Here is a 22,941-nt window from a genome sequence, read left to right as displayed (position 1 = left end):
CTGCTGAGTTTTTCCTACATTTTCTGTTGTTATTTTGGATTTCCAGCATCTGCAGTATTTTGCTATCGTACTAAAACAGATTGTCTGGTCATTTGTTTCATAACGGTGGGACCTTGCTATGCGCAGATTTTCTGTTGACTTAATAGAAACAGAAACATAGAAGATAGGAGCAGGAGTAGGCCATTCGGCCCCTCGAGCCTGCTCCGCCATTTAATGAGATCATGGCTGATCATCCAAATTCAGTACCCTGTCCCTGCTTTCTCCCCATATCCCTTGATACCTTTAGCTCTAAGAAATATATCTAACTCCTTCTTGAATATATTTAAAGACTTGCCCTCAACCGCCTTCTGTGGTAGAGAATTCCACAGGTTCACCACTCTCTGGGTGAAGAAATTCCTCCTCATTTCAGTCCTAAATGGCTTACCCCTTATCCTTAGACTATGACCCCTGGTTCTGGACTCTCCGACCATCGGGAACATCCTTCCTGCATCTAGTCTGTCCAGACCTGTCAGAATTTTATAAGTTTCGATGAGATCCCCTCTCATTCTTCTAAACTCCAGCAAGTACAAGCCCAATCGACACAATCTCTCCTCATAAGTCATTCCTGCCATCCCAGGGATCAGCCTGGTGAATCTTCGATGAACTCCTTCCATGGCAAGAACATCCTTCCTCAGGTAAGGCGACCAAAACTGCACACAATACTCAAGGTGTGGTCTCAACAAGGCCCTGTACAACTGCAGCAAGACATCCTTGCTCCTGTACTCAAACCCTTTTGCTATGAAGGCCAACATACCATTTGCCTTCTTCACCGCCTGCTGCACCTGCATGCTTACCTTCAGCGACTGGTGCACAAGGACACCCAGGTCTCGTTGCACTTCCCCTTCTCCCAATCTATTGCCATTCAGATAATAGTCTGCCTTTCTGTTTTTGACACCAAAGTGGATAACCTCGCATTTATCCACGTTATAGTGCATCTGCCACGCTTCTGCCCAATCACCCAACCTGTCCAAATCATCCTGGAGTTTCTCGGTATCCTCCTTACAGCACACACGCCCACCCAGCTTTGTGTCGTCTGCAAACTTGGAGATATTACATCTAGTTCCCTTATCTAGATCATTAATGTATACTGTGAATAGCTGGGGTCCAAGGACCGATCCCTGCGGTACCCCACTAGTCACTGCCTGTCACTCGGAAAAAGACCCGTTAATTCCTACTCTCTGTCCACCAACCAGTTCTCTATCCAAGTCAATACCTTGCCCCCAATCCCATGTGCCTTAACTTTACACGCTAATCTCTTATGCGGGACCTTATCAAAAGCCTTTTGAAAGTCCAAATACACCACATCTACTGGTTCTCCCTTATCTATTTCCCCCAGTTACATCCTCAAAAAATTCCAGTAGATTAGTCAAGCACGATTTACCTTTTGTAAATCCATGTTGACTTTGTCCGATCCTGTCACTGTTTTCCAAGTGCTCAGCTATTACATCCTTTATAATGGACTCTAGCATTTTCCCCACTACCGATGTCAGGCTTACCGGTCTGTAATTCCCTGCTTTCTCTCGACCACCCTTTTTGAATAGTGGGGTAACATTAGCTACCCTCCAATCCATGGGTACAGTTCCAGATTCCAGCGAATTTTGGAAGATGATCAGCAATGCATCTACTATTTCTAGGGCCACCTCCTTAAGTACCACAGCACAACAGTGACTACATTTCAAAAGTGCTTAATTGATTGTAAAGCACTTTGGGATGTCACGAGTTGTGAAAAGCCCAATATAAATGCAAATTCTCTCTTTCAAATATACATTTGTTTCAACGCTCGTGTTAAATGCAATTAGCTTGATTGGATAAGAACCTCAACTAGCAGGGGATAATTAAAGTCAGAGTAGCAATTACATTTCTGATAGAAATTTACTTGCCCGCTCTCCTCCATGCTTTTCCCTCTGTTCCCATTAAATAAAACAGAAAGTTGCTGGAACCGGTGTACAGATTTGGAGTGATTATTTGAACAAACATTCTGCATGGCCTTCTGCGCATGCGCAATGTCCCACAGTTGTGGCCTGCAGTGCAGCGTGGGCCACGCTTTCCTCAGCTCCGTGGGAGAAGATCGCTGGATCCGTGCTGGCCAGGGGGAGAAGAGAGCATTGAAAGGGGAGAGAGGGGATCAGAGGGGGGGGGGGGGTGGGAAGAGAGAGAAAGAGGATGGGGGGAGAGAGAAAGAGGGGAGAGAGAGAGAGAGAGAGAGAGAGAGAGAGAGAGAGAGGATCAGAGGAGAAAGGAGGTCAGGAATGCAGGGGAAGGAGGAGGTCAGGAACTCGGGGGGGGGGGGCGGGGCAGGGGGAGAGAGAGAGGTCAGGAACTCGGGGGGGGGGGGGGGGGCCAGGGAGAGAGAGGGGTCAGGAACTCGGAGTGGGGATGGGGAGAGAAAGTCAGGACCTCGTGGTAAAGTACACGGAGAGCACAATGGGGATGGGAGGAGAAGAACGTGATTCAGGTCTAAAGGGGGGGGGGGGGGGGGGAAAATGAGAGCGAAAACGTGATCCAGATGGTAAGATGGATCACGTTCTTCCAACCCACCCCTTTACACCTGCACCACGTTCTCCCTCTCCTCCCCCTTGACCTGGTTGATTTCTCTGAAAGATTGGTGTGTGTGTAGGGCAAGTAACATCACTGGACTGGACAAAATCCAGAAGTTATGACACTGTCACTATTCATTTCATACCCAATAAACCTGTTAACAATCCATGAACTACACACAATGTCCCATCTATGGAGGGGGTAGGTGAGGTCAGAAACTTGTTTGGGGGGTGGGGGGGGCGGGGGAGAGGGAAGGTCATGAACCCGGTGGGGGAAGGAACTCGGGCAGAGGGAGGTTAGGAACTTGGAGGGGGTAGATAGGAGGCCAGAAACGGGGTGTGTGTGTGGAGGTCAGGAACTATTGGGGGGGGGGGGGGGGGGGGGGGGAAGGAGGGGGGAAGAAGAGATGGTCAGGTCTAGGGGGGAGAAGGCAGGAACTTGTTTGGAGGGTGGGAGAAGGTCTTAACTCGTGAGGGTGAGCCCTGTCTGTTCCAAGTGAGCTCTGTTCTGTCTGGAGAAGGCAATCAGAATGGCTTGAATTACACTTTGCAAAGTAATTGATTACGTAGGCAGGGAGGATCTAATTACACATCCCAGAGAAACTGCTGGGTGTGTCTTGCCCTCCAAGGGGACCAATCAGAACTTTGGTGTTGCAAATACACACAACCATATAGATTTGCATCCAGTACCTTCATGGGCATATTATTGACTGCTGGTGTAACTTTTAAATTCTCCACCATCACTGACACTTATTTATGTTGTAATGACAAGATCCCACTAGAATAAGAATTTTTCTTTGAGCCAAAAACACGCAGTCAAGAATCTATAAAAGGAAAATGGTCATGAGACCTATAGTTCTCACTATAACGCATGCTGCCATCCTAGTGTGTAAATTGCATTTCCAGTGACTTCTCTCAGTAAAAAGGGGAAGCGCCATGTAGGATGTGAACAAAAGTCGAGCAGAAATCCACAATTCACACCAACACTACCAAAACAGGAAAATTAAATGTTTTATGAAGATACTGTGCCTCTGTAGCGGTCAAGAGTGAGAGAGAGTCCAAATTAAATCCATTAGAATCCATTAAATCCATTACTCTGTTTTCTGTCTTTTCACCAACTCTTATCCATGTGGTCACATTCCACTCTATTCAATGTCCCTTATTTTTATTAGCAAGCATCCAATATAGCACCTTATCAAACACCTGTAAATTACATCTTCATGGGTTATCATGAACATTTTTAATCCTTACAATCATCTCTTCCAATTTACAACTAGCTAATGGGTAGTATGTTCCCCACAAAGGGAATCAATGAATGGTTGTGCAGATAATTAGTTAACAGTGAAGAATGGAAGAACATTATAGAAATTGTTAATTTGGATATAGTAGTGTCATGATTATATTACTGGACTAGTAATCTAGAAGCCTGAACTAATAATCCAGAGAACGTGAATTCAAAACCCACCATGGTAGTTTGAGAATTTGAATTCAGAACCCACCATGGTAGTTTGAGAATTTGAATTCAGTTTATAAAATCTGGAAATAAAAAGCCGCCATCAATAAAAGTGACTAAGAAGCTGCTGGATTATTGTAAAAATCGAACTGGTTCACTACTATCCCTTAGGGAAGGAAATCTGTCTTCCTTACCTGGTCTGGCCTATGTGTAACTCCATTCCCACACAAACATGGTTGACGCTTAACTGCCCTCTGAAGTAGCCCAGCAAGTCACTCAGTTGTATTAAACCGCTACCAGCAGTTCAAGGCGGTGGCCTACTACCACCTTATCAGGGCAACTAGAGATGGGCAATACTTACTGGCCTTGCCAGCGATGCCCACAAATGGAGTGGATCTTTTGTACAATAAAAAGCAAAAAGAATTTTCCATTAAGAAAATACTGTTAATATGCCTGCTAGTTTGAAGCATCATCCAGGAAGCACTTGTTTAACTCCCAGTAAATATATGGGTGAATGGGTTAAGTAAACACTTTTATAAAAACAAACATTTAAATTTAGCAGATATGAATAACTTCACTTCCCAAACTTCCTCCCGTTAAACTGCAGGAAATACATACCTCTCCTGGTCGAATTTTAATGAAGAAGCTGCTGCGTTTGTATGAAATCTTGAGAACTTTAGGCCAGGCAAAGCGATTTATTCTGAGTCTGTCTTTGTATACAAGAAGGCCACCTGAAGATACCCCAAGCATGATGTCCACTCCTTCCAAGTCCTAAAAGGCATGGCAATTAAAGATTAGTGACTACCAAGAGCCACACGTCTAGACGGAAGGAAATCTCTAGCTTGTTTAGCCTGTTAAGTACCACCAAAATACGGCATTTGTGTATCCGTGCTGCTCAAAAGGTGCAAAAACCAGAGTTTTACATTTTAGAAACTTGGCACTCCATTGTGTGTCTAACATGGTTGGTAAAATCTGTATAATAGATGCAAGAATAACATATTCTTTCATTTTTTCACTTAAACCTTTACTGCCTTTAAAAGCTACAATATTCCTTTTCTAATTAATTGTACAGACCCATTTAAAAAACTGTTCACAACACAAAAATAGTGTATTATTTTAGCACTCAAATGGATAGCTAACAAAAGTTATTCTGAAATTTTATAAAGTCCAGAGAATTTAATAATGGAAATGATGATATGTTTTAAAATAGATATTCTGACTTCATTAGTAAGGGATGGTAAAATTGCTTAACGCCAAGATCTTTGAGAAGTGCATAAGGAATGCACTCAACTAAGTTTCCATTTCAGGACTGCAGACTATCCGGTGTTGTCATCAGACATATTAGTATATTGGTGCCAACAGGCTAGGGGGAAAACATGGTTTAATATGCTTCTTGTGCGATATCTTGTCCATCATCTCAAATTGCTCTCACCACAGCTAATAACAGACATGTACCAATCCTTCACCCTAGTATTTCATTTCTCATAAAACTGCTTGTCCGACATTCAGTACCGGATGAGCAGATATTTCAACCAACTAAACATTCGGAAGACCGAAGCCATTGCCTTCGGTCCCCGCCATAAACTGTTCCTTAGCCACCAACTCCATCCCTCTCCCTGACAACCTCGGTGTTGCATTTGACACCGAGATGAGCTTCCAACCATATATCTGCTCCACCACCAAGACCGCCTCAGCTCATCTGCTACTGAAACCCTCATCCATGCCTTTGTTACCTTTAGACTTGACTATTCCAATGCTCACCTGATCGGCCTCCCATCTTTCACCCTACATAAACATAAACCACCCATCATAATGAAGTGTTTCGAGAGACTGGTCCTGGCTCACATCAAAGCCAGTGTTCCCGCCTCTCTTGACCAACACCAGTTTGCCTATCGTGCAAACAGATCAACGGAGGACGCAATCACAACTGCTCTACACTCTGCACTGAATCACCTAGATGGTAAAGAGACCTACATCAGAATGCTGTTCATAGACTACAGCTCAGCATTCAACACTATCGTCCCCAACAAGCTGGCCACCAAACTCTTGGCCTGAACATTTCCCTCTGTAACTGGACCCTGGACTTTCTAACAAACAGACCCCAGGCTGTCAAATTAGGTAACCACACCTCCACCCCCCTGACCCTGAACACGGGGGCCCCACAAGGATGTGTGCTGAGCCCCCTCCTCTACTCCCTCTTCACCCACGACTGTGTGGCTGTTCATGGTTCCAACACCATCATCAAGTTTGCGGATGATACCACGGTAGTAGGCCAGATCACCAACAACGATGAGTCAGCCTACAGGGAGGAGGTCCAGCATCTCGTGAAGTGGTGCGCCGATAACAACCTGGCCCTTAACATCAAGAAAACCAAAGAAATCATTGTGGACTTCAGGAAGTCTAAAGGCGGAAGTCACACCCCCATCCACATCAATGGGGCTGTGGTGGAAAGGGTGGACAGCTTTAAGTTCCTCGGAGTCCACATCACGGAAGACCTCTCCTGGTCCCTCAATACCTCCTCTCTGGTGAAGAAGGCCCAGCAGCGCCTATATTTCCTAAGGAGGCTGATCCTCTCTAACTTTTACCGCTGCACAATAGAGAGCATCCTGACGAACTGTATCACAGTATGGTATGGCAGCTGTAGCTACTATGACCGGAAAGCCCTGCAGCGGGTAGTCAAAACTGCCCAACGCATTACCGGCACCCGGCTACCGACCATAGAGCACATATACCAGAAACGCTGTTTACGGAGGTCACGGTCCATCATCAAAGACCCTACCCACCCCAGCCACAGTCTGTTTGCCCTCCTGCCATCTGGGAGACGCTACAGATGCATTCGCACCCGTATGACCAGATTTAGGAACAGCTTCTTTCCCAGGGCTGTCATCCTACTGAACTCCACAAATAAACTCTAAAGCCTGCACATCTGCCAATGCACTTTATATGTTTATGTTAATGTATTACAAGCCAAATGTATGTTGAATGTTTAAATGTCTTAATCTAAATGTACACTCTCGGGAGCCGCAAGCCTACATTTCGTTGTACTGCACTTGTGCACTAACAATGACAATAAAGTTGATTTGATTTGATTTGATTTTGATTTGAGCTCATCCAAAACTCGGCTGCCTGTATCCTAACTCGCACCAAGTCCTGTTCACTCATCACCCCTGTGCTCTCTGACCTACATTGGCTCCCGGTCCAGTAACCTCTCATCCTTGTTTCCAAATCCCTCCAATGCCTCTTCCTTCCCTATCTCTGCAACCTCCTCCAGCCCTACAAGCCTTTGAGATCTCTGCATTCCTCCAATTCTGGCTTCTTGCGCATTCCTGATTTTAATCGCTTCACCACTGGCGGCCGTGCCTACAGCTGCCCGGGCCCTAAGCTCTGGAATTCCCTCCCTAAACTTCTCTGCCTCTCTACCTTTCTCTCCTCCTTTAAGATACTCCTTAAAACCTACCTCGTTGACCAAGCTTTTGGTCACCCGTCCGAATATCTAACGTAGCTTGGTGTCAAATGTTGTTTGATTACACTCTGGTGAAGCACCTTGGGACATTTTACTACGTTAAAGGCTATAGAAATGCAAGTTGTTGGTGTTTATAAACATGCTTTTCGTACACACCCCAAGGTTGAGTGGACAAAATCCATAATTGCTGGGTGTTTTTAAACAGTAGATGTGGACTTAATATGAAGATTCCATGCACCCGCCAGTACACTTTGTGGAAATCATAGTGACAACATGCTGGCATTTTTGCAGGTCTCCAGAAATGAATCAAGATTATAACAAACCAACAGTTTTTGACTTGAGGTGGTGAGTACTGACAAGTTTGCTGTCAATAAGTTTACATACTGACTCTCTTGATTAAAAAAAACCATTTCTTTGCAAATTTCTATGAAACGGAAAAGGATGTTTATACACCATTTAGTAAAAAAATCTTTTAGGGAAACTTAAACTTTGAAAAACTAGACTAACTGATCAAAAAAGCAGCATAAACGGCTGTGTTCATGGACAAATCACAGCAACTAAGCTTCGAGCTATTCTCAATTCAGAAATATTAAAAGTGATATTTCTAGTGACTAGTATCACTGCATTATGCCATAGAAAACAAAATAGGCTTTTATTTCACTTTTTATATATATAAAAAAATACAATTTTGGTTTAAAATTTGACAACAATTCTTCAATTAGAAACAATGAATAATGTGGTGACACAGTGTTACTGCTTAAGTTACACAAAATTTGGTGTATATATAATATATATATATTCCTGCATACAAAAATACAGCAAAGAAACAATGAAACAGCCACATTTTTGTTAATTACTTTAGCTGCTGGACCTATCCTGTGACTTCATAGAAATTTTCTATAATCTTCTAAAAGCAGTAGAATATCAGATCTAATTTGGAACCAAAGTTAACAGCACTATAATACACGTACAGGTCACAATTGATACGCTAAGCTACTCTATTGTAGACAAGCCTTTTTTCTTCTTTTAGTGGTTTCTAACTGCAGGAGCTAGCTTGTCTAAAGTACCTTTCTCTGAATATTCCAACCAACTCAACTCAATGAGTTGAACAATTAAATTATTTAAATGTCCCTCAGTTACCAGAGCTTAGTTGATTTGAATAACTACCAGTCATACACATAACTGAGCAAACCACAGTATATGCTTGTTTAAATATGGCTTGAATCCTCGCTGACTGCAGCTTGTTTTAAAATCTTGCGACCGAGCAAACATTTTGGAGCACTTTACCCTGGCAGGTGGGGGTGTGGGGAGAGAGGACAATGGAGAAGGACATGGTAAGCAGAGAGCTGTACCTTGAACAGTGGTGAGCAGTGAACCCATTTTAAAGGGGTTGGGTGAAAGAGAAAAAAGGAGTTACAAATTTGAAGAGTAATAAGCCCTCAAACAATTCGGGACAATGTAGAAATTTCAGTCGTGAAACACAACTCTGTTTGCCAATACTTGGTCAATTAAGCATCCATTGCACAAATTTCCCAGAAGACATCAACAGTTCCCCAACTGACCTTCGCCACGTTTATCTTGTTCTGATTAACTTGAGTGGTTTCACATCCTATTAATGATACTATGCAACAAAAAAACTGCATATTACTTACTTCCAGTATGGAAAATCAGGGCATTTATAAATTAATGCCACTGGGATTCAATGGATAAAAGCTTCCTATGTATTAACAGGGGCTGTAAATCACCTGAAACAGCACTAAGAAGCTACAGCACTTTTAACATAAAATAAATTGATTTCCCTTAAACAAACAGACATCTTTCATTTCCAACAAAAACATGGGATAGACAGAATTTAAAGAAAAACAAGCCATCACCACCAATGGGCATGTATAAAGCACCTTTAATGTAAAATCATTCCACGCTGCTCCAGAAGTAGAAGTAGAGCCATGGAGGAAGAGAGTAGGAGGTGTAACTGAAAACTTGGTTGAAAAGTTAGGTTCTTAGAAGGTTTTTAAAGATGAATATAGAAACGGAGAGGTGGAAGGATTTAGGGAGGGAGTTTTGAGAGTAGGGCCAATGTGGCAGAATGTTCTGCAACCAATAGTGAGGCAAAGGGAGGGGCAAGATACACAAGAAGCTAGTGAGTTGAACATAGTTGGTTCCCATAAAAGACATACAAGCATTCCTTCCCTCCAGCCACAACTTCAAACAAGTTTGGCTGGATTTTTAAAAAAGTCTTGTCTAGCACCTCCGCCTTGAGCAAATGTGGCTCTACTCCAAGTAAGCTCCTTGAACAAAATCCAATTTCCTCTAAAACAAACACATTTAGGAGTAAGTGTCCTACTGATCTTATCTTGTTATACAGATTTTTAACACTTAGAGGAGTGGAATAGTTCAAAATTGCAAAACTTTTTATTGGTTGCATTCATCTACCAGTTCTAAATGAAAACCCAAATGGCAGGTGTAGGTTCACTGTCAGGCCTCAAAGGATTCAATAGAGTCTGACATTTACAAACTCTACTTGAATATGCATTCTATGGCACTGTTGCCTCACAGTGCCAGGGACCCGGGTTCGAATCTGGCCTCGGGCGACTGTCTGCGCAAACTCCACACATTCTCCCCGTGTTTGCGTGGGTTTCCTCCGGGTGCTCCGGTTTCCTCCCACAGTCCAAAGATGTGCGGGTTAGGTTGATTGGCTATGATAAATTGACCCTTAGTGTTAGGGGGATTAAATACGTGGGGTTACGGGGACAGAGTGGGATATGTGTTGGTGTAGGGGTTACGGGGATCGGGTGGGATATGTGTCGGTGCAGGCACGATGGGCCGAAATGGCCTCTATCTGCACTGTGGGGTTTCTGTGATTCTGTGATACAGTCTCAAAACATTAGAAAATGTTATGAGTTGCATATTACTGGACTAGCTACCGCACAGTTGTTGAACTAAACATCTGCAACTGGAACATTGCAATATAGGTTTCTGGATCTCAATATGCTTACAAACTAGTGAAATCCCCCAACATTTAATTGTGCATTCCTGCTGCCAGCTCTATTCTCCAATAACTGCAGTTAAAATCTGAAGATGGAAGAAGCATCAAGTTGAGAGCTGAACCATTCAAAACGGTAACCCTTAAAAAGACTGATTTATATTATTTATGCTGCTAGCTTCAAATGTTTATATTCAGCAGACAAAAAAAAAAAATCAGACAGATGTAATGAAACTAGCTATTTATTCTGCATCAGTTGCTATAAATTTTAAAAGAGTCAAGTAAACTTTCTTACAATTTTTTGACTGGTAAAGTGCTTTCTGCAAAAATTGGAGTGTGAATCTTTAACATTTGGCTGAAGGATAAAAAAGGAATAGACTTTGTACCTTTGCAGGATGAAAGTCCACACCGTACATTGAAAGCTTCTTGGCATTCTCTAAGAATTGCAGATCTGCTTGTGCTGGAGTCATAGCCCTAGGAAGAAATATTGTTAAAGCCAATACTAGAGTACATTGATAATCACACGTTTCATTATCCACAAATGAAACCTGCTAGTAACTTCTGAAAATATCAAACTCTAATTTAATGCAATAGCAAAATACTGCGGATGCTGGAAATCTGAAATAACAACAGAAAACGCTGGAAAAACTCAGCAGGCCAGGCAGCATCCGTGGAGAGAGAAACAGAGTTAACGTTTCAGGTCGATGACCTGACGAAAGGTTCGGACGAAAGGTCATCGACCTGAAACGTTAACTCTGTTTCTCTCTCCATGGATGCTGCCTGGCCTGCTGAGTTTTTCCAGTGTTTTCTGTTGTTATTTCTGATTTAATGCACATTGTTCTTTCATTCTTTTGTGTTTGAAGGGAAGTATTCTCTGAGGATACCAGATAGTAATGTATTTGAAGTTTTTAAATTCAAACAATTGGGTATGACAGAGTTATCCACAGCAGCCTTATGGCAGAAAAACGATGAGAATCACCACCAATTACTATCCAGTAGGTATCATAAGGATATCATAGAAAAATCATAGAAAGGTTACAGCACAGAAGGCGGCCATTCGGCCCGTGCCGGCTTTCTGCAAGAGCACCTCAGCTAGTCCCACTCCCCTGCCCTTTCCCTGTAGCCCTGCAAATGTTTATCTTTCAGGTACTTAGCCAACTCCCTTTTGAAAGCTGTGATCGAGTCTGCTTCCACTACCCTTTCAGGCAGTGCATTCCAGATCCTAACCACTCGCTGAGTAAAAAAGTTTTTTCTTATGTCGCCTTTGGTTCTTTTGCCGTATCATTGTATGATCAGTTCCCCTGATGATTTGGCTAAGGCAGTGAATAATTGAGCCACAGAACAGGAAGATAGCCGATTCCACCCATGGTCTGTGCTAGGTTAGCTGATCTCAGCAAGAGTGGTCGTCAGGGTGCTACAATTGGCCTTTGGGTCAGGGAGGACAAAACTGACCACAGTTCTGGCTCCTGGTTAATGTCCAGCAACTCTGCATGGACAGCAATGCTGACAGTCTAGGCTCACACATCCAGAATGGCCACTCAGGCAAAGTACCAGAATGTGATCAGCATCCATGGAATGTAACAGTGAGAACATTCAATAGGTAAAGGGAGAGAATTGCTGAAAAGAGAAAGGGAAAAAAATAGCTGCAAGATATCAAGGCATTTTAGTGCTTTAATTTTTCTATTGCGCACAAAGTGTCTGTGATTATTCTGTTAAGCTACAGCTGAATGTGATAGATAATGTGTGGCAGTCTGCACCTGGCTGTTGTGAATTAAGAAGCTAATGGGAGAGGGATAGGTGTTAAGTCATGTCATCATTAGTGATGGGAATTAGCATAATTTCTTTGGGAGAGAAAACATTCTGAAAAATTCTAAATGCAAATGAAGGATTAAATTCATGACACTGTTTAAGAACAAAAAAAACTTTACCTCTGCACAGATAGGCTCTACATATTACTATAAAGAACTACAAAAGTTAAACAATGTTAATAGACCAATTGCTGATAATGTAAATGCATTCAATATACACAGAATCTGCATATAAACGGTGTAGCTCTCTCAAAGTGCGGGCAATTTAAAATTTGATCATTTAACATGCTGAAGTTAAATTGGCTATGAACTAGGTCCACAGCTACAAAAAAATAGAATTTTGTCTTAGTTACTAACAGTTATAAATGCTGCCAACAATGAGAAGAGAAACAGAAAACAGGCTGCAGGCCAAAACGGATGTCCATGCAGTACCAGGGCAGAGGCCATGCATCTTAAAAAATGTAGATGATTTCTTTAAAGCGGCACTATTCTATGATTTCCCCATTGGATGGCTGATCTGAATTTTTAGGGGGATACTGGGAAAATCGATTTATGTTCTAAAAAGAATGGCCATTCATATAAGAGAAAAGCAAGATTAATGCGATGCACATGGTAAAAACTTTAATGATATACAACATTTCGGCATCAGTGGTAGCACACTCACATCTGAGTCAGATGGCTGTGGGTTCAAGTCCCACTCCAGAGACTTGAGCCCATAATTTATGTCAACACTTCAGTGTAGTACAGAGGAAGTGCTGGACTGTAGGAGGTGCCACCTTGCGGATGAGACGTTAAACTGAGGTCCTAGCTGCCTTCGCAGGTGGACATAATAGGTCCTATGGCATTATAGGAAAAGGAGCAGGGGAGTTCCCCCAGAGTCCTGGCCAATATTGATCCCTCAACCAACATTACGAAAAAAACAGGTTGTTATCTGGTCATTATCTCATTGCTGTCTGTGGAACCTTGTTGTATGTAAATTGGCTGCTGTGTTTGCTATATTACAACAGTGACAACATTTCTAAAGTACTTCATTGGCTGTGAAGCGATTTGGGATGTCCTGAGGTCTTGAAAGACGCTATACAAATGAAAACTCTTTCTTTTTCTTTTCCATGTTTTCAAATCTCTCCATGGCCTCGCCCCTCCCTATCTCTGTAATCTCCTTCAGCCCCACAACCGCCTCCCCCCCCCAAAGATATCCACAAACCCCCCCCCCCCAAAAGATATCCACAACCCCCCCCCCCCAAGATATCTGCGCTCCTCTAATTCTGCCCTCTGAGCATCCCTGATTATAATCGCTCAACCTTTGGTGGCCTTGCCTTCTGTTGCCTAGGCCCTAAGCTCTGGAATTCCCTGTCTAAACCTCTCTACCTCTCTTTCCTGCTTCAAGACACTCCTTAAAACCTACCTCTTTGACCAAGCTTTTGGTCACCTGCCCCAACTTATCCTTATGCGGCTCGGTGTCAAATTTTGTGTCTTAAAATACTCCTGTCCAGCGCCTTGGGACGTTTTACGTACTACGTTAAAGGCACTATATAAATACAAGTTGTTGTTGTACATATATGAACCATGTATGATAAGGGTTAAGTTCATTGTCAGTTCTTATTTTTCAATCCAGTTCAGGAGATTGTCTTCAGTTTTCTTTTTAGTACGCGCCACTACATTCTATTATTATACAAAAACATGGCACTCAATATTGGTGGCTCATTAGCACACCACAAATGATACTGTTTCAATGTTACAAGATTATTTTTGATATTGCGGATACCCTGTACTACTAATTGCCAAGATGGAACAAATACACTGGTAAATAAGTGTAATCCTACATTTTAAAAACAATTTAACTAGTTTCCAAGATAGGGCAGGAGGTTACTTTTCTATAATAACTGGAATTGTTGCTATCTGAGCATTCCAACATGCAAATGATATAATGCCCAAGTTAACAGGTTTTATTAAGAATGCATACCTGTGTGATTTATGAAGCTCCATAACTTTCTCCTCCAGTTCTTTTGTTTGATGTGGGGCCAACTTGAACTCACTAAGATAATCTGTTCCATGTAGCTCTGAATCATGTTCACCCAGCTCTGACTGAACAGTGTATGATCCCAATAGGGCAAGGGTAACAAATGAACATGGCAGACATCCAGTAATTATGTCCTGACGCAGTTGAAGACACAAGTAGTACCTGGAAAGAACACAAATTTGTAACCAATTGTGCATCAATAAGTGCTTAGAAACAGTTACTTTAAACATAAAAAATCTAACATGTATATTTCTCATAACCAATACATAACCATTTTGAGTTCAAAGATTTAATCAATCATGTAATGGGTGAGTTAGTAACAGGATCCTTAGCTATGGTACAGTGTGTGCAGTACAACTGGTAATAAATCATAGAATAGTACAGCACAGAGGAGGCCATTTGGCCCATTGAGTCTGCACTGGCTCTTTCGAAGAGCAATCCAGTTAGTCCCACTCCCCCGCTCTTTCCCCATATACCTGCAATTTTTTCTTCAAGTATTTATCCAATTTCCTTTTGAAGGCTACTATTGAATCTGCATCCACCACCCTATCCGGCAGTGGATTCCAAAACCTAACCACTCGTGTAAAAAAGATTTTTCTCAGGTCGCCTCTAGTTCTTCTGTCAATCATCTTAAATCTGTACCCTCTCGTTATCGGCCATTCAGCTAATGGAAACAGTTTCTCTTTATTTACTCTATCTAAACCCGTCATGATTTTAAACACTGCTATCAAATCTCCTCTTAGCCTCTCTGCTCTAAGGAGAACAACCCCAGTTTCTCCAGTCTATCCACATAACTGAAGTCCCTCATCTCTGATACCATTCTAGTAAATCTCTGCTGTAACTCTCTCCAAAGCCTTCATGTCCTTCCTAAAGTGTGGTGCCCAGAATTGGACACAACACTCCAGCTGGGGCTGAACTCGTGCTTTATATCGGTTTAGCATAACTTCCTGGCTAGTGTACTCTATGCCTCTTTTTATAAAGCTCAGGTTCCCGTATGCTTTATTAACTGCTTTGTTAGCCTGTCCTGCCACCTTCAAAGATTTGTGCACAAACACCCCCCAGGTCTCTCTCTTCTGGTACCCCCTTTAAAAGTGTACCATTTAGCACGTATTGTCTCTCCTTATTCTTCCTACCAAAATGTATCACCTCACACTTTTTTGCACTGAATTTCATCTGCCATGTGTCCGCTCATTGCACCAGCCTGTCTATGTCCTCCTGAACTCTATTACTATCTTCCTCACTGTTTACTACACTTTCAAGTTTTGGGTCATCTGCAAATTTCAAAATGGTTCCCTGTACCCTCAAGTCCAAGTCATTAATGTATATCAAAAACAGCAGCCGTCCTAGTACTGAACCTTGGGGAACTCCACTGTATAGTTCCCTCTAGTCTGAAAAACAGCCATTCACCACAACTCTCTTTCTATCCCGTAGCCAATTTTGTATCCATACTGCTACAGCCCCTTTTATTCAATGAGCTTCAATTTTGCTAACAAGCCTAACATGTAATACTTCATCAAACACCTTTGAAAGTCCATATACATAACATTAACTGCACTGCCCTCATCCACCCTCTCTGTTAACTCATCAAAAAACTCAATCAAGTTAGTCAAACACAATTTTCCCTTAACAAATTTGTGCTGGCTTTCTTTTATTAGTCCATGCTTGTCCAAGTGGCTGTTAATTTTCTACCGGATTATTGCTTCTAAAAGTCTCCCCACCACCGATGTTAAGCTGACTGGCCTGCAATTGCCAGGTTGATCCTTCTTCACTTTTTTGAACAAGGGTGCAACATTGGGAATCCTTCAGTCCTTTGGCACCACCCCTGTATCTAAGGAGGATTGGAAGATTGTAGCCAGCACCTCCGCAATTTCCATCCTTACTTCCATCAGCAACTTAGGATGCATCCCACCCGGACCGGGTGACTTATCCACTTTAGGTATTGCCAGTCTTTCTAATACCTCTTCTATCTTTTTTAAATCTCATCCAGTATCCCAGCAACCTCCTCATTTACCATAGCTTTGGCAAAGTCCTCTTCCTTGGTAAACACCGATGCAAAGTATTCATTTAGTGCCTCCACCAATAGATCCCCATTTTTGTCCCACCACTCCTCTGACAACCCTTTTACTGTTAACATGTATATCAAAAACATATATGGATTCCCTTTTATGTTAGCCGCCAATCTATTCTCGTACTGTCTCTTCGCCCCTCTTACTTCCTTTTTCACTTTTCCTCTCTACACTTTATATTCAGCCCAATTCTCCCTTGTATTATCAAGCTGACATCTGTCATACACCCCCTTTTTCTGCTTCATTCTACTCTCCAACTCCTTCGTCGTCAGAGTGTTCTGGCTTTGGTTGCCCTCCCTTTCCAGGAATGTACCTAGATTATAACCAAACCAACTCCTCTTTAAAGGCCGCCCATTTCATAGAATCATAGAATCGTTACAGCACAAAAGGAGGCTATTCGGCCCATCGAGCCCATGCCAGCTCTCTGCAAGAGCACTTCAGCTAGTCCCGCTCCCCTGCCCTTTCCCCGTAGCCCTGCAAATGTTTTTCCTTCAGGTACTTATCCAATTCCCTTTTGAAAGCCACGATTGAGTCTGCCTCCACCACCCTTTCAGACAGTGCATTCCAGATCCTAACCACTCGCTGCGTAAAAAAGATTTCCCTCATGTCGCCTTTGTTTTTTTTGCCAATCACCTTAAATCTGTGTCCTCTAGTTCTCGACCCTGCTGCCAATGGGAACAGCTCCTCTCTATCTACTCTGTCTAGACCCATCATGATTTTGAGCACCTCTATCAAATCTCCTCTCAACCTTCTCTGCTCTAAGGAGAACAATCTCAGCCTCTCCACGTAACTGAAGTAAATCATTCCTGGAACCATTCTTGTAAATCTTTTCTGCACCCTCTCCAAGGTCTTCACATCCTTCCTCAAGTGTGGTGCCCAGCATTGGACGCAATACTCCAGTTGAGGCCGAACCAGTGTTTTATAAAGGTTCATTACAACTTCCTTGCTTTTGTACTCTATGCCTCTATTTATGAAGCCCAGGATCCATATGCTTTTATAACTGCTTTCTCAACCTGCACTGCCACCTTCAACGATTTGTGCAAATATACCCCCCCCCCCCACCCAAGTCTCTCTGTTCATGCGCCCCTCAAAGATTATACCCTTTAGTTTATATTGCCTCTCCTCGTTCCTTCCTACCAAAATGTATCACTTTGCACTTTTCTGCATTAAATTTCATCTGCCATGTGTATGCCCATTCCACCAGCCTGTCTATGTCCTCTTGAAGTCTATCACTATCCTCCTCACTGTTCACTATACTTCCAAGTTTTGTGTAATCTGCAAATTTTGAAATTGTGCCCTGTACACCCAAGTCTAAGTCATTAATATACCTCAAGAAAAGCAATGGTCCTAGTACCGACCCTGGGGAACACCACTATGTACCTTCCTCCAGACCGATAAACAACCGTTCACCACTACTTTGTTTCCTGTCACTTAGCCAATTTCGTATCCATGCTGCCACTGTCCCTTTTATTCCATGGGCTTCAAGTCTGCTGGCAAGCCTATTGTGTGGCACTTTATCAAACGCCTTTTGGAAGTCCATGTACACCACATCAACCACATTGCCCTCATCAAACTTCTCTGTTACCTCATCAAAAAACTCAATCAAGTTTTCTCCATTACATTTCTGTCTGCCAGTCTTTTGACTCTAATTTATCCGGGCCAGATCCCTCCTCAATTGCCGAAATTGGCCCTCCTCCAGTTAAGTATTTTTATTTTAGATTGCTCCTTGTCCTTCTCCATAACTAATCTAAACCTTATGATACTATGATCACTATTCCCGAGATGCTCCCCAACTGTGACATTCTCCACCTGACCCACTTCATTCCCCAGGACTAGATCCAGCAATGCCTCCTTCCTCATTGGGCAGGGAACATACTGATCAAGAAGATGCTCCTGAACACACTTCAGAAATTTCTTCCCTTCTCTGCCCGTAACACAATCACTGCCCCATTCAATATTGGGGTAGTTAAAGTCTCCCATTATCACTACTCTAGTTCTTGCACCGCTCAGTAATTTCTTTGCAAATCTGCTCCTCTAGCTCCTTCCCACTATTTGGTGGCCTATAAAATACACCAAGTAGCGTAATAGGTCCTTTATTGTTTCTTAACTCCAACCAAATAGATTCAGTCTTTGACCCCTCAACGACATTCTCTCTTTCTAGCACTGTAATATTTTCATTAAAACTGCTACGCCTCCTTTTTTTCCTTTCCCTATCTTTCCTGAATACCTTGTACCCAGGAATATTAAGCATAAGGAAGTTAAAATGCAACCACTGCCAAACCAGTTACTTCAGACACTCTGAATATCAACAGCATATGGTATTTAACTATCTAAGCAAATATTCTGATTTGTATTTGCTATATAACACTAGGGTCTTTTCACAAGATCTCAAAAACTTCTAAAACTTTTACATACCATAACCATTTTGGTGCAGGGTCTATCTATACATCCTTTAGTAAATCTAGTCAATGATATTTAGTACCCATTTTCAAAACATCTAAAGTATTTCCAACTTCAGCAAAAAATTGCATTAACTAGAGGTTTGTTTCCTGCTAAATGTAATCCTGTTAAGAGTTTTAATAGAAAACAGCCTTTTACCTTGTTATATCTTCAGTCAGCTGTGCAGGATCAGGTGGGTAAAACTTCACATTGAATGTAAAATCCCAAGGTCCACCTGGAACACAAAGAATCATCAATACACCTTCCACCAAATGGTTTTCTCAGTGCTGTGGGATAAAATTAAATCATGGCCTAATTTATTTATTTTTTAACATGGCAACATTTGTAGTTAAAGACTACCCTTTATTTGATAAACCTAGCCAGGGCATGCTAGATGGGTCAAGTGGCCTTTTCTTGATTCCACAAAGAACATCTAGACCACCTTGGCCAGGTCAGGTCAAGCTGCTTTCATCTTCCGACGTTGGTAGAGGAAACACCTGTGCAGTAAGTTACTTCGTCGAGCATGACAAATTTAAGCTTTTTGAATTAAAATGTTAAATTTGGAGCTCAGTAATTTGATCAAGTGAATAGCTGAGCCATACAGACCATCAAGATCCTAATTCAGGCCTTGTTAGCTAACCTCAGGTAGGGCAGCTTTAGAGATGCTGCAATTTTTTCAGAATTCATGGGTTGGGGATAGGAGCGAGCAAGAGAAATACCCAGAATACCTGGTCATGATTATTAGTGATTTATCTGGCCCTGTTTTGTGTGGTTAAGTGAGAACAGAATTAGGTTGAACTGCGATGCCTGTTGTAGCTGAATAACTATACTGACGCTCACTGTTGGAGTTCACACATCATTAGCCACTTGGATGAGGTTACGGAGGACAAGGGTGCGAATGGAACTACATTCCAACAAGGAATTAACACTTTCAGGAGAAGGAGAAAAGAACAAAGTTGCATTTCTGCAGCATCTTTCATGTCCTCAGGATGTCCCAAAGCTCGCTCAGCCAATTCATTGCTTCTGAAGTGCAGTTATTGTTATGTAGGCAAAAGCAGCAGCCAAATTGTATACAGCAAGGCGCCACAAACAGCAATGCGATAAATGACCAGTTACTGTTTTGGTGACATTGGATAAATATCGGCCTGGACATTGGGACAACTCTCCTGCTCTTCTTCGAATAGTACCGTGGGATCTTTTCCATCTACCTGAGCAAGCAGACCGTTGAATTAATGTCTTATCCAAAAGATGCCATCTCTGACAAATTGCAGCACTCACTTAATACTGCACTGAAGTGTCAGCAAGATTACTTGATGCTCAAGTGGCTTGAACCAAAGACCAAGGAGAAAAGTAAAATTTTACAGTAATTTTCCTTCAACTTTCAATTTTTGGCTATTACACTTCGATGAAGCGCCTTGGGACGTTTTCCTATGTTAAAGGCACAATATAAATGCAAGTTGTTGTTTAATAAAAGGAAGTTAGATTTTTAGTATACTTCTTTGGCAACTTCGTCCTTGTTCAATTTATTACATAAACTCTGAATCAATTTGAATTTTGAAAGGGTAATTCTCTATTTTCAAAGGAACAGAATACTTTAATATTGAAATATGTTGATTAAGGTGATACTTTTACTAAGTTTGCTTCAAGATCTGACCAAGGTTTAAATAATCTGTGATGTGAATGGGCAATTGAAAGGGTCCCATAAAATGCTGCATTAGGCTATTGAAATGGCAACAGTAGATGATTGCAATTTTAGCGTATCGCTTAACACCACTGTCTAAAACCATTAAACATTTACCAGACATTATGATAATATTCCAGGAAAAAACACAGCTGTCATGGGCAACCTTCACTTCTTCCAAGTGCACCCTACACTACTGGATGCCACCAGTTATTTCTCAACAAACCGCATTGATAAGGCAACTACAACTAAGTTGACCTTTAGTTATGGAAACATTCTCACTGAAATAGATAAGAACATACTTCACATAGAACTTGAACATTTAAAATAGCCTTCCTAAGGAAACAAGTATCGCAGTGCTACATGATTCACTTCAAAACTGTTAGGAAAAAATCCAGAACACCAGAGGATACACGACAGTCCTTTTATTGTTAAAAACCTGGACTGAAAATGTCTATGTGCACTAACCAAGTGCCGAAATAAGTCCCAAAGATTCTCTAACAATTCAATACTCGCCATGTCTAAACAGAAATTTACATCCAAATATTCTCTTCACAAAACTACAACAGTTGAGCTCCCATAAACTTGGATGAAACCAGCCTTCCTTTAAAGTAACCAATAAACAAGCCTCCATTGAAACTGCACACCCCATTTCAATTTCACAGAAATTAGCATCAGAATGAGCATTTCCTTCAGTAGCAACATCATATTCAGTGTACCATTTGACAAGATTAGTGGTTGACAATGGTATCTGTCCATTTTACAACATAAAATATATATGGATGAGAAGTCATTCCGTCCATCTTATCTTATTCAGCCAGAAAGACCCTCCAACATGGAATCAAACCATTTAAGTGATTCCAGGTGTTTTGCCTCTATTATCTTTACTGGGATCCTTGTGTTGATCACTCATTTCCTTAACTTGGACCTGTGCTGTCATCTTGGCTCACTTGGTAGTACTTTCATTTCTGAATCAAAAGGCTGTGGTTTCAAGCCCACTCTAGATTTTGAACACATTATTTAGGCTAACATTCCAATGCTTTAGTTACTGCGTTGTTGGAGTGCCATCCTTCAAATGAGTCATTGCACTGTTGATGTGATATGGCACTATATATAAATAAAAGTTTGTTTCTCTTTCAAATCACCTCCTTTCAACACTGAAAATCCCAAGTTTCTCCAGTCTTTTCTCTTTACGCAGTCCTCTGATACCACTATTATGACTCTTCTGTACATTATTTCTAGAACATCAATGTCTCCCTTGGGCCTCAGTATTCCAAGAGGTGGTCTGACCAGAGTATTGTACAGTTTAAACATTTCCTCTGATTTACTGGGTATAACATTCAGCTGCATATTGGCTTTGATAATTGCTGCTCTGCAATGTTTGGATATGTTGAGTGCTAAGTCTACTAAAATTCTTAGATCTCTTTTGTTTCTCTCCCTCACTCACTTCCTTCTCCCTTTATTTATCCTGAATTGTTTTAAATGAGACAGGCTTGCTAAAACAATCCTATTACAGATCGCCAAGAGGATAAAGAAATATAAAAGCCACACCCGTGGAATGCTGCTTAGCTTGTAGTGCATTCTGAAGGGAATGTAAAATTAAAATCTCTGCATCATTGCTGAAACTGATGTTACTGATCACAAGACATTATGATCCCCTTTAACTTTTCCCTTCATCCCTGAACAAAAGCTTCTGGACTTTTGTTTGCTACTTCCCAGTGGCAGTCTTAACAGTTAGTAACTGACATGGGTGGGACTGCCAACATTTACCCTTCAATCACACCAAAAAAACAGATTACCTTGTCGTTTATCTCATTGATGTTTGTGGGACCTAGCTGTGTGCAGATATGATGCCACATTGCCCTACATTAGAATGGTGGCTATATGTCAAAAGTACTTCAATGGCTGCGAAGCGCTTTGGGACGTCCCGAGGACATAAAAGGTGGCATATAAATGCAAGTTTCTTTCTTTCCTATAGTTCTTCTTAAGCAGTTGATGACACTGAATCATTATAAACCAAACACAAGTGAAATGTACAGATTCTCACCAGAGAGTGAGTTTTTTTTAATGAGCATTGTTTCTGCCTAGAATATTGCATAAGGGAACCAGTTTCCTGTAATTCTGGCCTCTGTTCAAACCACTCTTATGGAAGCATTTTTGTATTAAGTGTGCTATAAATATTCATATGTCCCTATTTACTTTATTACTATTAACCTCTCTTCTCCTTACCCTCTCCCCAAAGTCATGGGATGAGGAGATCCCATTTTGACTCCTTTGTGAAGCATTTGAGTTCTTTTTCTATTTTAAAAATGTGTTGTATAAATGCAAGTTTGCTGTTGTTCTTTGTAGACTATTTAGGGTTCTTCTAACATTAACCACCAACCATTATAATAATAGGATTGCATTTATTTTAACCTATAGTTAAAGACAGACTGATTGTGGATGTTGATGT

The 22,941-nt window shown here is 41.6% G+C and overlaps 1 protein-coding gene across 11 annotated transcripts in view; it reads right to left on the bottom strand.

Annotated features, from left to right (window-relative positions):
• Positions 1 to 22,941, bottom strand: part of LOC147103362 (protein 4.1-like) — a 192,627-nt gene that overhangs the window by 62,807 nt on the left and 106,879 nt on the right. For all 11 annotated transcript variants that reach the window (XM_085962875.1, XM_085962871.1, XM_085962870.1 and 8 more), the window contains exons 6-9: positions 18,968 to 19,043; positions 14,247 to 14,465; positions 10,862 to 10,949; positions 4,648 to 4,800 (exon numbers count right to left, since the gene is read on the bottom strand). In XM_085962875.1, coding sequence (XP_085819001.1) covers positions 4,648 to 4,800; positions 10,862 to 10,949; positions 14,247 to 14,465; positions 18,968 to 19,043 — 536 coding nt within the window. The remainder of the gene's footprint in view (positions 1 to 4,647; positions 4,801 to 10,861; positions 10,950 to 14,246; positions 14,466 to 18,967; positions 19,044 to 22,941) is intronic.

This window comes from Somniosus microcephalus, chromosome 20 (assembly GCF_052327205.1).
Source record: "Somniosus microcephalus isolate GS21.2 chromosome 20, FLI_Smic_1.0, whole genome shotgun sequence".
NCBI classification, from domain to species: Eukaryota; Metazoa; Chordata; class Chondrichthyes; order Squaliformes; family Somniosidae; genus Somniosus; species Somniosus microcephalus.
The sequence above is the reverse complement of the archived record's forward strand: the minus strand, read 5'-3'. Positions and strand labels throughout refer to the sequence as shown.